The sequence below is a fragment of the Aspergillus stella-maris genome, assembly GCF_047715825.1.
Source record: "Aspergillus stella-maris strain CBS 113639 unplaced genomic scaffold BDV14scaffold_12, whole genome shotgun sequence".
Taxonomy (NCBI): domain Eukaryota; kingdom Fungi; phylum Ascomycota; class Eurotiomycetes; order Eurotiales; family Aspergillaceae; genus Aspergillus; species Aspergillus stella-maris.
Genome location: NW_027396806.1, coordinates 361,063 through 377,171, shown reverse-complemented (window position 1 = coordinate 377,171; position 16,109 = coordinate 361,063). Strand labels below are relative to the sequence as shown.

The 16,109-nt window shown below is 50.8% G+C and overlaps 4 protein-coding genes across 4 annotated transcripts; all 4 read right to left on the bottom strand.

The window, feature by feature from the left end:
• Positions 1 to 281: 281 nt before the first annotated feature.
• Positions 282 to 2,702, bottom strand: BDV14DRAFT_207239 (putative MFS allantoate transporter; the record flags this gene model as incomplete). Its single annotated transcript, XM_073775099.1, has 9 exons — positions 2,233 to 2,702; positions 2,013 to 2,160; positions 1,927 to 1,957; positions 1,593 to 1,859; positions 1,293 to 1,510; positions 878 to 1,207; positions 732 to 825; positions 472 to 669; positions 282 to 300 (listed from the first exon to the last, which is right to left on the bottom strand). Exons 1-9 carry the CDS (start codon positions 2,506 to 2,508, stop codon positions 282 to 284), a joined length of 1,581 nt encoding a protein of 526 aa, XP_073630708.1. The 5' UTR covers positions 2,509 to 2,702.
• Positions 2,703 to 3,379: 677 nt separating this feature from the next.
• Positions 3,380 to 8,110, bottom strand: BDV14DRAFT_21484 (putative ABC transporter). Its single transcript, XM_073776292.1, has 3 exons — positions 7,582 to 8,110; positions 4,833 to 7,535; positions 3,380 to 4,785 (listed from the first exon to the last, which is right to left on the bottom strand). The coding sequence occupies exons 1-3, from the start codon at positions 7,949 to 7,951 to the stop codon at positions 3,422 to 3,424; spliced, it is 4,437 nt and encodes a 1,478-aa protein (XP_073630707.1). The 5' UTR covers positions 7,952 to 8,110; the 3' UTR covers positions 3,380 to 3,421.
• A 1,246-nt stretch (positions 8,111 to 9,356) lies between these two features.
• Positions 9,357 to 14,355, bottom strand: BDV14DRAFT_197753 (putative ABC transporter; the record flags this gene model as incomplete). Its single annotated transcript, XM_073772762.1, has 3 exons — positions 9,357 to 13,634; positions 13,687 to 14,173; positions 14,231 to 14,355. 3 exons carry the CDS (start codon positions 14,353 to 14,355, stop codon positions 9,357 to 9,359), a joined length of 4,890 nt encoding a protein of 1,629 aa, XP_073630706.1.
• A 778-nt stretch (positions 14,356 to 15,133) lies between these two features.
• On the bottom strand, positions 15,134 to 16,102 carry BDV14DRAFT_169109 (mitochondrial 54S ribosomal protein bL19m). Its single transcript, XM_073767993.1, has 3 exons — positions 15,869 to 16,102; positions 15,429 to 15,810; positions 15,134 to 15,343 (listed from the first exon to the last, which is right to left on the bottom strand). The coding sequence occupies exons 1-3, from the start codon at positions 16,056 to 16,058 to the stop codon at positions 15,232 to 15,234; spliced, it is 684 nt and encodes a 227-aa protein (XP_073630705.1). The 5' UTR covers positions 16,059 to 16,102; the 3' UTR covers positions 15,134 to 15,231.
• Between the last annotated feature and the right edge of the window lie 7 nt (positions 16,103 to 16,109).

Genomic DNA, 16,109 nt, shown 5'->3' with positions numbered 1-16,109 from the left:
GAGGGATGCGAATACGGTATCCATATATCCGAGCCCGAGCCTTCGGTGGTAAGGTATCTGGACAGCTAGTTATATGAATGGATGAATGCACTGCATTCGTTGCACTTATGTATACTTAGTAGAGTTCTCTGTCCTCCCAAAGTCTCAAGTTCACTTCCTCTTTCCTTCCTTTCTCTCTCTCTCTCTTTCTCATCACTGAGTTCTGGATAGGGTACCCAGCCCCAACTGCCTTGCCTATTACCCATATACTCACTCATCCTAAACACCGCACCGCGGGGTATCTAATAGATGTACCGAAAACTACTCAGAAAGCCACATTAGCATTCTCCTTCTGAAGTTCTCTCAAACACCCCCAGCCCCCAGCCCCCAACCCCATATTCCCCTACCCTACTATACCCAACCCTCACGCCACCCAATCCCACCCCCAAAACACCAAAAGTCAACAAAAGAACGAGTAAGGTAGCAACGTACTTCAAATTTTCCCGATCCGTTAAGTCCAAAAACGCCGTTGCGCTGAGATCCCTTCCCTCCAGCCCCCCCTCCATCGCACTCTGGATGCGATCCCTCTTCTTATTTTCCCAGCGCAGTAGGAGGCCGAGAATACTTATTAGCACGACTTCGATTAGGTGCGAGACTATCATGCTCCAGATTCCTAGGGAGTAGGTTGGTCTGTTTTGTTTAGTATTTATGGTGGTGTAAAAGGGGAGTTGGGAAGGAAAGGGGAAGCGTACTTCTGATCATCTTTGTAGAAGAAGGGTCCTGCGATGTTTCCTGTGCAATATCCCAAGAAAAGGACGGCGTTCGTGACGACTTTCTTGGTGTGCCCTGTATCTCACATTAACACCCGCCCCCCTCTATTTCCTGGTAATATACATACCAGCAGTATTAGCAACCTGCATACTCAACACCAAACAAAACGCCGCATTATAAGGCCCCGTCAAATAATAACAAATCAATCTGCCCACTTTCTGCTGCGGATCAACAAACCTCAACCCAAACGCCCCAGCTATATTCGGCAACAGGAACAATAGGATGAACACACATCGCCGGTTCTCGAACCGGTCGTTTAGATACACGCATACCAGGATCGAGATGGCGATAATGAATCCGTAGGGGACCTGCATTAGTGTTGTTACGAGCGTGGAAAACCCGAATCCTTGGATGATTATTGTGCCGAAGTTGGATATGCCGCCGTTGGGGATGTTGCCTGTCCACACATGGTATATTAGGATTTTGGTTTGGAAGGTTGGGATGAGTAGGGTTGGGTTTGATGGGTAGGGTAGGCAACATACAGACTATTCCAAGCAGGAAGAAGATATAAAGCTTATAGTCCTTAAACGCCTCAAGGACCTGCTTGGGCTTGAGATGTTTGTTCTCTATACCCGTTTGGTTGTCCTTGAGTCTTTCAATCGCGATGCGTCGTTCGCGAGGTGACAGCCCCGGCGCCGTAACAGGTGAATCAGGCAGAAAGATGAACATGACAATCCCCCAAGCCGAGCAGAGCGCTCCACTACACACAAACGCGCACACGTATCAGCACCCTTACCAATTCTACCACACTCAAGGAACCCGGGAAGGAAAAGGAGACATACATAACAATAAACTCATACTTCCAACTCGGCAACGCCCCCTTAATATTTCCAATCCCGTAACCCAGTAATCCACCAAGCGCGATTCCAAACCCGTTAGCGGTATACCACAGGCCCATCCGCACAGGCTGTTCACGTCTTGTATACCACATGCTTGTTATGAGCATGAAGGCTGGGTCGGCGCACGCTTCTGCTGCGCCGCCTAGGGCGCGTAGGACGGCGAGGGTCGTGAAGTTATGGCATGCTGCTTGGATCATGAGGAAGACGCCCCTAGCACGTAGATTGTAATTAGCGATGTGGTTAAGATTGGTGGTGGAGAAGACATTGGTGAGCTTACCACATGAAGATGTTGATGCCGAGATATTTTCCTGCGATTGTTAGTATCTTCTTGTCTTCCCCTCATGTTAAGATAGTGGATGATACCGATTGGAAACCGCTGCAACATCAAATTCGTCGGCATTGCCCAAGCCAAGAATCCAAAGTAGAAGATGCTACTCAGCCAGCTATACTGCGTCCCATGGAGTTCGAGGTCCTCAACAATACCAAAGATAGCTGCGTAGCTGAGTGTTGTCTGTCAACGCCACAATCAGCACGTCACCCTATCACCCCAACCACAAGAGAAGAGTAGTGAGAAGTGTCATACCTTATCAATATAAAAAAACGCATAACAAACAGCCAGATAAGGCAGAATCATAAAATCAATCTTCCAAAGGACTCTCCGTACTTCAGCAGGATCAACTTCCTCATTCAGCTCGTCGGGGTTGTTGAAGAGTGCTTGTGCGACATCGCCGTCCTTTCCGGCATTCGTCCAGGCCGGTTTTGTCGGGACATCTTCGGCATGTTGTGCAGATGGTGTGGTGGCGTTGTCTTTTGCTATGTTTGTGCCGCCGAGAGATGTGAGGCGGGATGTTAGGCCCATGCTTGGTAGCTAGCACAGGGTTTTGTGCAACCAGATATACCCAAGATCAAGCTCGAATTGATAAGAGGAGGGGAGAAATTGACGTGGAGATGGAGACAAAGATGGAGCAAGCACGTTTATGTATCACCCAGGGTCTGGGGTAGCACGGGGAATAAAGTTGGATGTGGACTCGGACATTATGGCGATCAGTCGATACTTTGTCCCCTTCTCCAACTCCAAGAGTTCAGACAAGACACCCATGAGTAACCATAAAGTCGTTTTGGTTGGGACAGAGCTGGGGTACTTCGGATCTACTCCGGCATACGTCAGGAGTTTGCTTGAGTTGGTGCTCTGCGAGAGGCTTATCCACAGCGGAGGTGGGAATGGGTTATGGATCAATGGAGGCGTTTGCGGGGATGAGGAGAGTCAAGAGACTCCACGCTCTTGGGGGGTGTGGGGGCATGATCACTGAAGGAGCTTGGCCCGGTATATCTGCGAGATAATATGTAATGTGTGTACGGTTTCTCGTGCGAGAACTAGTACTATCAAAGCTATGCCGGGGTGACAGGGAGGGAAGGAGATACGAGAGACCCTAGCAAAGGCTCGGAGGATGACCGATTACGCAGAATATCAGTATAGGATGATAGGTGGGAAAACAGCCAAAAGAGCCTGGCAGAAGAGGAGAAGATGGACTGATTGTCGCAGAAGAGATAAAGAAAGGAAAGGAGCAGCACTCGGTGGGGCCTCAGACAGACTGCGTGGGGGAAATCCACTTCTTATTTGCGGGGAGAGGGAGGACAATCCGGGGTTGCTGTCCACTGTCTCATTCTCTTTTATTCAGCTAATTTAATCCAGTCTTTCACGCCGCATTTTTTGTACCATACAGCCTCCCAGTTTCCCTGTCTTATCGCCTGTTAAAGTTCAGGTATCGCGCCTAGACAGTCAGCTTATATCTTTGAGCCAAGGGTAGAAAACTTACAGCCAAAAACAAAATAATCAAATTCGACCCTACGAAAGCCGCGTAGATCCCCAAATCCCTCCATCTATTATCGAAGCTCATCTCAAAAGCCTGGTAGTACTCATCGCCAACTCTATACGCGCAGTACTCGCAGTTCTGAGTCGCATTGTTGGCCAAGTACCCAATACCACCTCTGTCGAAGAAAGCCTGCATATACTCGCCGCAAGTCTGGCCCTCGGGAGCCTGAAATCTATTGTACTCAGCCGCAGTACAAACAACAGATCGATCATGCAGCTCCGTCGTGACCATCCCGCTGATGATACGGGTGAACGGATCCAGCTCGTAGAACCAGGAGCGCCAGAATTTCGGCATCTGGGGCTTGGGAATCATGACACCGCAGAACAAGCTGAATAGAATCATCAGAGGAGGATTGCATTGTGCGGCAATCATGCTATTCGGTGTGAGGGCTTGAACCATCTGGCCGAGCGTGACGGCGAACAGCTGCGTGATCATGATCATGAAGAACTGGTACCCTGCGCGATCGCTGGCGCCTTGGAAGCCGGGAATGTAGTATAGGAAGACGAAGAAGACGATCGCGCACATGATGCAGTACGGTATCTCAGCGACAACCATGGATATGGCAAACGCGAAGTTCTTGTATGTCTTCGACGCCGCTTCTCGGTAGAAGATTAATCGTGACATCTCGTACCGCGGCTCGACCATTTGGATAATGATGATCGGGATGACTGTGACATTGAACAGGACGAAGATGCGGTATTGCAGTGAAGCCCTAGAATCATCAAGCTGCAGGAACGCAAGACCGGTGATCAAAGAGATACTAAAGTGGGTAAAGAGTCGAGTAAAGCCGTATTTGTGAGAGCGCCAAAAGACGATATTTGTTCGCTTGCAGACAGTCTTGATCTGGTGCCAAAGCGGAGTCGCGTATTCCTTCTCAACTGTATGCACCGTCGAATTACGTCTGGCCTCGGATCGTCTTGCTTTGATCTCGGTGATCTCGCGCTTGGTTTGCTCGCGCTCTGGCGAGGATCTCCAAAACTCAACCCAGTCGCGGTTTCCTAGGTGTCGGGTTTGTCCTGCGCCGATTGCGTCGAGCATCCATTCAGCGGGATTTGCGTCTGGCGGACACTCTGCGCCGTTGCGTCGGAAGTAAGCTCGCAGGATACTCGAGTCTTCGCCGATGTCGCCTAAATAGACGCATTCGCCTCCACTTTTGAGCAGAAGCAGCCGGTGAAAGTTCTCGAACAGTGCAGAGTTTGGCTGATGTATCGTGCACAGGATAGCTTGTCCCGAGGCAGCGAGCTTGCGCAGGAATCGAACAACTATTCACGTTAGTTGTGATTTCAACTATCGTTATCAAGGAACTTACTATTAAAAGCAGACTGGCTGTCAAGCCCAGAGGTAGGCTCGTCCAAGAACAAAAGCATCTCCGGCTTCGCAGCCAATTCAACACCAATGGTAACGCGCTTCCTCTCTTCGACAGATAAGCCAGTCTCAGGTGTTCCAATGACAGCATCTGCAAGTTTCTCCAACTCGAGCAGCGAGATGATCTCTTCCACATAGGCATATTTCTGGCTCTGTGGCACGTCATATGGCTGACGAAGGTCGGCAGAGAAGCGCAGTGCTTCACGGACTGTCTGCATTGGCTCATGCACGTCCATCTGCTCTGCATACGAGGTACCGCGCTGGAAGGACGTACCGGGCTTAGCACCGTCCACCAGGATATCACCACCAATCACGCCGATGTTCTTTCTGGCAGCAAGGACATCCAGTAGCGTCGTCTTCCCTGCTCCAGATGAACCCATCAAAGCTGTCAGCTTACCAGGTTGGACGTATCCGTAAATGTTATGCAGCAGCCGACGAGTGCCAGATTGAACAGGAACATCGTAACAAACGTCTTCCCAAGTGAGAACAGGCTTTGAATCAAGAGGAACGTCTGCTCCAGGAGCGCTTAGGTCTTTTGTCTGCCGGGTGGCGCGTTTCTCCGCAAGCTCTTCATTCAACCGTTTTCGTTCGGCATTCTCCTTCTGGTAGAAAGTGACTGTCTTGCCGCCGGCGTTGAATCTAACGACCTCGCCAAAGTACAAGTTCATACCGAGGAAGAATATTATGAGAGCAATCATGATGCCAAAGTTGCGCCAGAGGTCTTCTCTATTGTAATTGAATGTTGTCGAGACATAGCTTTCGCCAGGAATGATCGGGGAACCTGCTTCACCACCAGCAAGCGTGCATACTTGATGTCTCATATCATTGTAGCCCTCGCCATTCGGCACCAGGGACTCGCTTGTGCATGTCATATTGAGGCTCTTGAACTCGTTGACCATGAGACTGGCGAAGCCAAGTCCGAAGGGGTTGATGTAGTAAAACCATCGAAGCCACACCTGTGCGCTCGGCCATTGAACAAGATATCCAGACGTTAGGATGAACAAAGTGATCAGGACCGAGACAAAGTTCATTGCGTGGTCAAAGGCCGGGGACAAGCAACCGATGGTTCTGAAGATGACAGTCATGTTGATATAGCCCGTGAAGATCAGCAGCACAAAGGTAAAGAAAGCACCTGCATCCCGGACGAGACCGCACATGAAGTAGACGATGACACTGAAGACTATAATCCTGGCAATGGCAAAGGTAGCATCGACGAATATTTGCGCGATGAAGAGTGCGCTTGGTCGATAGAAAGTAAATGACCGATGCTTGTTCACCAGGGCGCGTCCCATCATGGTCGAAGCAAGTTCAGAAAACGCCTGAAAGCCGTTGAAAAGAAAGCTGACAAACAGTAAACCACCTCTGGTAAATGCACCGGCGCTGGTCTTGGGTAGATTAAGCCAGACAGTTCCAAGGACAATTGCGACACCAGTTGAAGTGATCCAAGAGACGTTCAGGGCAAACTTGTCTTGCCACTTGATGAAGAACTGGCGTCGCATCAATGCCCACACTTGGAGATAGTACGGAATGGAGTAGACTGAAGACTTGGAAGTAAACTTGCGCTTCGCTTCGTGGTTCGCAATCTCAAAGTCTTCGTAGATCTCCTTCGCATGCTGGATTTGTTGTCGGTAGGCGTCCATCTCTGCGGTGAGCTGCTGGCTGTAGACGGACTCATTGAAGGCGGCTGCGAGGGATTCGGGTGTGGAGGGGACATTGGTCGAGTCACGCCCGTCCTTGTATTCCCGTTCAAATGGGTCCGTACAAGACGTGAGGTAGTCAGGAGTGGTTTGTCGCGGCTTCTCCTTGAATCCGAGATCCTCAAAGTACGACCGTGCCTCATCAGCAGGGCCGAAGAAGACTTGTCTACCGCTATCAATAACCAGGACCTTATCAAACTGCCTATATATGCTCTCCGAGGCTTGATACAACGAGACGAAAGTTGTGGTCTTGTAGATGTTGGTCATGATCCGCAGTGACTTGGCGAAATCAAGGGCAGTTGAAGCATCGAGGCCGCGGGTTGAGTTATCCCATGCGAGGACGGTGGCCGAGGTGATCATCATCTCCGCAATACTAACGCGGCGCTTTTCTCCTCCGGAGACGCCGCGGATGAACTGGTTTCCTACGACGGTATTGGCAGTGTGTTCAATATTGAACATCTTCAATAGCATGCGAATGACTTTGTCTTTGAATTCCTCCTTGGAAACGCCCAGGGGCCGCTTGCCAGGGGTCTTTGTATCTAACGCGAAACCAAGTGTCTGCTTGACGGTCAAGGTCGGTTGATGAACATCGTCCTCTTGATTGTAGACAGCTTCGCCGCGAAAACGTTTGGAAAAGGTGTCGTGGTCGAATGGGCCATACAGGACCTCGCCATCCACTGCGGTGTACCCGAAGCGTTGGTTCGTGATCGACTTGAGAAATGTGGTGCATCCAGAGCCCGGACGACCGAGAACCAGCACCATCTCTCCGGCCCTTAGCACGCCGCGGAAGTCCTTGAGAATGTCAAACTGTTTGCCTTTCTTGCTGTGACCGGTCCAATCCATGATCCGACCCGGGACATTGAGAAAGTCCACAATAGCATCGGGAAAGGTCTTGATGAAACTCTTGGAGCCGCCAATTCCACGAACAGTGAGTTTATCCCAGATGACACCTGAAAGGTTAGCCAAGGCCTATTATGAACGTCATGGTCGACTCACCAATGTGCTTAGACTTGATCCCGGCCTCCAACTCGGCTGCTTGGTTTCCCCGAAGAGCAGTCTCGAGGTCCCAGGACTCGACAGACTCCGTTGAGCTGGCACATTTCTCCACGTCTTTACTGTGAACCTCGGTCTTCGACACTCTGGAAGCGTGTTTCGAGAGACGCTGTGCCTGGTAAGAGATACTGGAAAGTTCCCTGTTCAGCTCGGCAAACTCGTGCTCGGCCCTCTCGACATCAACACCAGTATCATGGGACACAACACCCTGGGGGTTGCTGTGCCGGATCCATTCTCGATTCTGCTCATAGCTGGATCGGATAGTATCTGCGTCCGAGCCAGTAGATGTCCCCGTCTTCTCCTTCTCGTCCATGGCTGTAACAGCACACCGGTGCTATAGCCGGGGCAGTGTTGCTCGGGTTCAAGCTCCGAGGATTAGAACGAACGAAGAAAGAACAAGAAACACAATAAATTAATCGGAGGAATTTATCATAAACAAAGAAACTTCCAAGAGTTCGGCGGAGATAAGGCCTTGGTCGCCGAAGGGCAAAAGGGCGCGGAAACTTAGCAGTTGTAGCTATAACTACTTATAGTAATTAAGCGAGGAAGAAAGGGCCAGCGATAGTCGGGGAGGACCAGGAGGGGGCCACGAAAACTCTAGGTAGGACCAGGCCCAAGGCACTCACCCCACATGGAATATCTAGCCTGGTTTGGGGTCGACACTAAGAGGGTAGTTTATTCGACGGCTTCCATAGTGGTCATACTGGGCACGGACACAGCAACGGCTGCAGTGCGTGTGTTGGGGAAGGGTTTGGTTAGGCAGCGTCTGCAGCGTCTGCAAACATTCGCAGCACCCGGTGTGAGCTATCAATCCGAATCATGGTTTGGAGAATATCGGGGACCGCATGAGGCAGTTGAACCGTTAGAATTTTCCACGCTAAGACATAGGAGGAGGAAGTCTTTGCGCGTGAGGGCAACGATTCCTTGGGGGAGAGTCGGCAGTTGCCGACAACCGGCTGGGCTGAACATCGTGACTGGACGCCAGACGCCAAGCTGCTGAGCGCGTGCAATTTCTTTCAGTAAGAGATCCAAGAAAATTGTGATTGATAATAGACGAGCCGATCTCCATGAGTCAGAGGGAGATTCATTCGGGTGTGTGGAGGAGAGTTGGAGAAGGAAGAACAGTTGAGGCCGCGCGGTTGATGATTGGCTTCATCCCTTCCTGTTTGGCAAGATCCAGTCACACTGGCACAGTCCCTTTGTTCTCTTAGTCTCTGCATACTTCGGCCACTCACCGTTGCTTCCTGCAGCCAGGGCCGAGAGTGTCACGAAAACGTGGACTCGGAAGCAACGCACCTCTCACCGCATGACCAGAAACCAAGGATCCCTGGGCTACAGTCTATCGCGTTTGGCTTGCTAGTCTTGATCGTATCTCGATTTTTGCCACTGCGTATAGTGAGGCTGCAATGGCCAAGACAATTCACGTTGGTTGAATTGAGGAGTTACCTTGTGGCTTATGCCGAGAGAATTATCTTGCGAGGCTCGGTGGTAGCCCCGAATATATCGATGTAGTATCTAAGGCTTCCGAGCTGATCATAGGGCGTCGAGCGCCTTACCGCAACTACATGCGCCCTGCCACATCTAATCTAACGCCCTTTGATTGATTGCTAAGCCATATACCTATAAGTATATAGAACTAATTGCGCGCCGAGACCTCCCAAACAAAAAGCTTGTGCAGCGTTGCGAGTCGCAATGCAAGATGCCTGATGAGCCCAAGCTCAGGTAGAGTTCTCCTCCCTAATACGATGCCTTCCAACGATGGTCAGGAAGACCTGGTCGAGCGTTGTCTGGCTGACAGAATAATGCTCCACCCCCAGAGCAGCCTTATTCTCTTCGAGCTTGGAGAAGAGCTTGCTAACACTGCTTCTCGTCCCGGAGTTGTTACTGCCTGTTGCTGTGGGCGTCTTTGGCTTCAAGAGAGGTGAACCTCCCAAATATAGCGAAACGGGCTGGATCTCGTCGCTAGCATCGGCTTCACCAGACGTTGCACTTCTGCTGTCCACGACATTTATCTGCGACGTATCCACCGGGACGCTGAAGCGCAATTGGCCATGGTACGTCTTCTGCTCAATAACAGCGCCTTGAAAGGTACTTGCTACCCAGCCACGGATCCTTTCCATGTCTTCGTCGGAAGTATGCGGTGCTTGTGCATGAACAATATGCACATGGTACATATTACCGTACTTGGAACGAAGTGCGTCTGTTGTCCCCAGGGCAAGCATGCGCCTAGCCATAATCCCAGCGCGGTGGGCGAGCGCATCTGCTTCTTCCATTGAATGCGTCGTGAGGATTATTGAGCGACCAGGTGCGACGGCCGCAAGAGTTCTCCACATCACGCGTTTTGACGCGGCGTCCATGCCAGAGGAGGGCTCATCCAGGAGTAAGACTGAGGGATTGCCCATTAGTGCGATGCCCAGGGAGAGTTTGCGCTTATTTCCACCGGAGAGCTTCGTTGCCATCCGGCGCTTGAACGGTGCGAGACCAACTGCGCGAATGACCTCGCGGACATTATGCTCGATGTCCGGTACACCGCGGATGCGAGCATAGAAGACTAGGTGCTCTATAACCGTCATTTGGTCCATTGCATCAAATTGTGGACAGACACCAAGGTGAGATTGCGCGGCTGCGCGCTGTTTCAATACTGAGATGTCGTTAACGAGAATTTGACTGCCGTTGCGTGTTGGCTGGATGTCACCTCGAACAAGGGATATAAGTGTTGTCTTGCCGGCACCGTTTGGTCCAAGGAGGGCGAAGATTTGGCCTGCCCCAACGCCAAAAGTGATATCCTCAACGGCAGTGAATTTCTTGAACGTCTTGCTGACGTGTAAAATACGAAGATTATCTTTTGAGTTAGACACTCGACCGGCTTCCTCTGCAATGTCTTGATCAAGTGGCACTTTCTCCTCCAGATCCTTCGCTCTGGACTTCAAGCCCAACCAGGAAGTCATCGATGAGCCACTCTCAAGCCATACCAGTAAGGCGAACAACAAGACTGATTGAACGGCCAGATATAAAATAGGTCCGCCGTACAGCCCAATTTCGCCGGGGTAAGAGGCCATCTCCCGGCCTACCTCGCCCCGACAGAGAATCGAGAATATGTTCAGGGACGTAAACAATGCTCGAAGTAAACTTCCTGATGGGGATACAAGGGTGATAGTGTAGTGTGTAATGTCAAGGTACGAGTCGATCTTGTCCGTCGGGGCATAAGTCAGAACACACATGTATGCGATGAAATAAATGAGCAATGCGACACACTGCCCGCCGGCTGCGAATGCAAAAGCTGCAAGCTGCGACTTGGTGAAAAGCGAAACAAGGTAAGCGCATATAGTACTGCACAAGCCGTAGAGAAAGATAACAACAAAGAGGTATTCAATATGATACCAGATATCCGACATGGCCACGAAGATGGCTATGGTAAGAACGCTGGAGGCAACAATGATGCAAAAATCAAATGATAAGTAGGCCAGCCACAAGGACAGACCGTGAACGCCGTTGCTGAAATGCAATGCACGGACACTTCGGATCCGCTCAGCGGTTGGATATAATGCAAAGAAAGCCGGATAGACCGACATAGCAAGTCCAAAGTATACAATGAGTTGTAGGAGATCGAAAATGTTAGGCATTGACGGGACGTCGAAGAACTCGAAACCGATATTGATATCCATACCCGTTAGCAGACGATTAAGCACATTCTGCGTGATCGCAGCAAGAGGAAAGTTGGCGTTATCCCCCTTCCAAGCAATGGTGGGTTGCCAGAGGTCATCTCCGAGATAGACACCGCCAGGAGTCACATTCGCGTAGTTCTCTGCGATATAGTCGGTGAATTCTGGGTAACTGACGACTTCATGAAAATGAGATTCGACGCTGAACGACTGGTTCGCGCTGTCCGGTCCACTAGGGTCGACGTCAAGCCTATCACTCATGGAGATAACAAAGCTTTCAAGCAGCTCTGACCGTACTCTGTTTGAGGGTCCGATCACGAGCAGTAAATCATCCCATTGATCCGCAATAGTGGACTCGGGCGTATCATATGAGCCTTCTTCCGAACATCCTGGTTTTGGTACCCCTTCAAGGAACAATGTCACGAGCCCTGCTGCAATCACTGGAATTAGAAAGGCGATAAGGTAAGGAAGCGGATTGCGACGGAGGATGGTGATCCTTTTCCGGAACAGATGCCATGCCTGAAGCATCTTGCCAATACGGCGACCAGTCATAAGCTGTAGCGACTGACCACGGTCAGCACTGTCGTCGGAGTCTGCAGGAGCATCCTTTTCTGCTTGATGAGAGCTCTTCTCCATGATCTCCTCGTCTACTCCGCTGGCAACCTTGAGAAAAACATCTTCAATTGTAGGTCCACTGACACGGTATTCCATGATACCTTCTCGCTCCAAGTCTGACACAAAGCGGGCCGCTTCAGCAGAGCTTTGAACCGTGTACATTCTCTCGTCAGATTGAACGCCTTGAGACACGTCTTGACATCGCGTGTGAACAGGCTTTTCGGACCCTGGGTTATTGAAAACGTGGATATGGTAACCAGAGCCGAGGTCATTCTTCAACATGACGCTCGACCCATTAGCTTTCAAAACGCCTTTTGACAAGATGGCGATCTGGTCAGCCAGAAGATCCGCTTCGTCCAAGAAGTGCGTCGTTAGTATGATGGTCCTGGAGCCTCTTTCTGCCAGCAAGATATCCCAGATTTTTCTTCGAGATATTGGATCAAGACCAGAGGAGACCTCATCCACACAGCAAACGGAGGAGCCACCAGTAAACATCATCGCGAGCTGAACCTTCCTCTTTTGTCCGCCAGATAGTGTCTTGGTGCGTGCTTTGATCTTGCTTTTGAGATCACAGTCCGTCAAGAGCTGCATTAGCTGCCCATCCGTATCGGCTTTCCCGGTCGATTTCAATCTGCTAAAGATTTTGACATGCTCCTTGACGGTTAAATTGTCCCATAGAACATTTTTCTGCGGACAGAGACCAAGCTTTGGCCCTCTTGCCCCGTAATTGATTTTGATATCTCCGGATGACAACTTGGACAGGCCAGCGATAGCGTCCAAGGTGGTAGATTTTCCGGACCCGTTGGCACCAAGCAATACCATAATCTGCCCTTTACTGACTTGCAATGAGAAATTGTCCACAGCCTGTACAGTCTGCCGGTTGCTGCCAAACCACTTTCCAACTGTCCGGTAGAAGAAACCCGGTCTGTATGTCTTGCTGAAGTTTTGGATACTCAATGCAACAGAAGGATAGTATCGAGAAGATTGTCGATTCTTCGATGCAGTGCCGTACAAAATGCGCTCCACCACGGCAGCCAAGATGGGGTAGACGATGATCTGGACAATTAGTAGCACCCACAACACAATGCCCGAAATGGTCCACGGGCTACTTGGCGCGGCTTTTATAAGGCTGGCGGCGAGATTCTCCCTTTCCCATCGGGCCACAAAAATGGAAAAGTAGACATAGTTCATGGACGGGAACAAGAGACTAAGAACGACGACCGCGCCGTTGCTCCTCATCGGTACCATCTGGGCTATCACAGCTAAGAGAAGGCAGGCAAGCACGACTGCAATCCCACTCAGTTGCGCTCTTTTGAAGAACGAGGCGCCGAATATGGCGAAAGACGATAGAGCGAAGCCAGTCAAGATGTGGTATACCAGCGTGATCGCTGCTGAGGTCCTGCTGTAAACGCCTGCTTTCAGGATGCCCCCCATGATAATCCATCCTGGGCCATACACAATATCTAGGGCAAGGTGAGCCGCGCAAAATCGTGCCGCTTGAGACTTCCAATGAGACGAGTTTGGCATCATGCAATCAATAAGTTGAGTCATTCCCAATTCCCTTTCCATTGCAATCAGCCCAGTGAGTTGGTATGTCACACCGACTATGCCGATGAAGATGGCGATGGCGATAACATCGATAATTGCTCCCATGTAACGGGTGCGTATGTCGTCTTCGCGCTCTTCTTCACTCATTGATGTAAAGGGATACTCCAGAGTCTAACCAATGTTAGTGTATAGTCGAAGCACGATGTAGTTCGGGTGACAAGACCTCTTCGGGGAGATCGTTTGGATCAAACGACGTATTAGTCCGAGCGATTGCCCGATCAATTGACCGTTGAAAAGGAAGGAGGTATATCTCCTGGTCATTGCTGGAGCTCTTCACGTCAATCCCCTCGCCCAGAACTGCATCCGTTCGGATTGTATAGTTCCAGGCTCCATCCGGACCTTCCGTAGGTGATGAATAGAACACGGCGGCCGCAATGCAGTTGGACATACCACGAAGCGTCGTTCGGCACAGTTCTCGCATCTCATCTTCGGCGGAAACAATAAAAACTTCATACTGGCTTGCCCGCACCGGCTGCGCAACGTCGTTGATAACCCGCTCGATCGACCCGTTAACAAACCCGTTGTCGACGAACACCATCCTATCCCTCCCCATGCCAACGGAGCCCAGTGCATCGGCAAACGAGCGGACACGAGTCGGGATTCCGACACCGTATGTCGCTGGCTCAATGAACAAGTTGCGTGCATATGATCTGTAATATATTGGTCAGGCGTGCATTCAGGCCATGATCGACAGGGTGGGTTCAAACATGAAAGCCACGAAGACTACTGGCAGAATAAGAGCTCGAAGAACTGTCGTGAAAAAAGGACGAACAAGGACAACGAGCAGGTTCTTAACGGTAAGAGTCCATGTCTGCCGAAAGAAAAGAGTCATTTCTGCGAGCGTGCGCGCAGGAGAGACCTGGCAGCATGCACTCGAGCTTCGAAACGCGGAGGCTCAACCCCGGTTGCCGGAAACGTCACGCAAGTCTTGTAAGGGATGGAGGTCGGTAGCTATAAATCCCATTGTCTTTAGGCGAACATATTTCCGTCAAAGAGGGCGACGTCTTGCCAATGCTTTGTCCTCGGGCTGTTTGGTCGAAGAACAGCCCTGCGTTCTTGTCCTAATGGGACCACGGCGAAGAATATCTGGCTGGGATCCAACGCTAAGAAACCATTGCGTCTAGCAGGAGAGCCATTTGGAATCGATCCAATCAGCGTTCCAGACATCTGATCAATCTCTCTCGCGACTGCAACTGACCAAGGCATGGCGCGGTCATAGTGGATTGGCGCCCAGAAGATGGCCTGGTCTGGGGACCCCGCTCCGAATTGAGCATGGATGCCATCAAGAACACGCGGATTAGCGCTAGCAATGAGGATTCCGGTATGTAATGGCGATTCGAACACCTTGCTATGGGGATGTTGACAGAGAGAGAATGCTTGTTTGGTGTTGAGCGGGGAAGAGCCTCGTTCCGAAGTCAACAATGCCCTGCATGTGCTTCCCCCTGTGCACCACCAAGCATACGTATGTATGGCCTGGACGACTTCGTAAGCCTCTTACAGAGACTAATGTCATTGGACAATTGCGATTGCATTTGATCCTTGTAGTGGTCCTCAGGATGATCATCACGAGGACTCGAGGCCAAGCTTCTGGTCGATGCGATTGGCGGCTGTATGAAAATAAGGTGCGTTCATATTCAAAGCTTCAAGGTACATGTGGTAGTAGTAATACAAAGGCAAATCAACAAATTAGAAAATCTATGCGTCCGCATCACCGCTTGCCCTTTCTTCCGCCCACGTATTTCTGTCCCGTCAAAGCGTACTTCTGGCGCAAGTAGTTGGCGACCGTGTTCTCTACGCTGCGCATATCGTGCTTGGGTTGTCTGAAACGGTTTGTCAGTCAAATGTCCTCGGGAAGAAAGGCGCGCGGAAAGCACCCAGGCCGGGGGATGGATCAAAAATACGCACCTCATGAAATACAACCGCGCTCTTCTCTTCCTCTTCTGTGTTCTCTGGACTATTTCACAACTCTCCACGTTCGGACTGAAAACCTTGACAGACATCTCAACGCCGACTCTTGTAAGTTCGTTGCGCAGCAAGACTGAAGTGTCAACACCACGCAGCTTGATACTCAGAATAACGCCAGAAAATGGATCGCCGTTCTTGAACGTCACTCGTAGAATGTCGCCGGGCTTCGCGCTCTGGCGCTCTCGTCGGTAGTCAAACATTTTCTTGCGTTCTCCGGTCGGATCGAGGATAGCCAGTTCCTGGTCTTTGACTGTCACCAGAGGTTCCTTGCACACGGCGCGAGATGAAGGCGGAGGCGGGTAGATCTTTATCTTCTTAGGCTCTGTCCACAAAGCGTTAGAGAAACGGAGGAGTAGACTTTGCGAGTTGATGGTGTATACCGTGTGGTCTCATTCTGATTGGCAATTGGGACAGGAACTGCTTTGGGAGGTCTGCCGGCAGAGGCACAGGCTCGGGCTTCGGCGTATACCTCGTCGTGATTGTCCGGAACTGGGGCTGGTTGAACGGTTGGGGCTTCATCAGAGACCTCATGCAGCCCAGCTGCCGGGTCAATTGTGAGACGTTTGCCATGGCTGCGGAGGACGGCTGATGTCGAAAGATGTGCTCGTTGTCGGCGAAGGA

Coding starts and splice junctions, on each gene's coding strand:
- BDV14DRAFT_21484 (XM_073776292.1), bottom strand. CDS start 7,951: ATGGACGAGAAGGAGAAGACGGGGACATCTACTGGCTCGGACGCAGAT. Junction 7,536..7,581: donor GATCAAGTCTAAGCACATTG/GTGAGTCGACCA, acceptor CTAACCTTTCAG/GTGTCATCTGGGATAAACTC. Junction 4,786..4,832: donor CAGCCAGTCTGCTTTTAATA/GTAAGTTCCTTG, acceptor TAACGTGAATAG/TTGTTCGATTCCTGCGCAAG.
- BDV14DRAFT_169109 (XM_073767993.1), bottom strand. CDS start 16,058: ATGGCAAACGTCTCACAATTGACCCGGCAGCTGGGCTGCATGAGGTCT. Junction 15,811..15,868: donor AATCAGAATGAGACCACACG/GTATACACCATC, acceptor CTTTGTGGACAG/AGCCTAAGAAGATAAAGATC. Junction 15,344..15,428: donor GCGCGGTTGTATTTCATGAG/GTGCGTATTTTT, acceptor AAACCGTTTCAG/ACAACCCAAGCACGATATGC.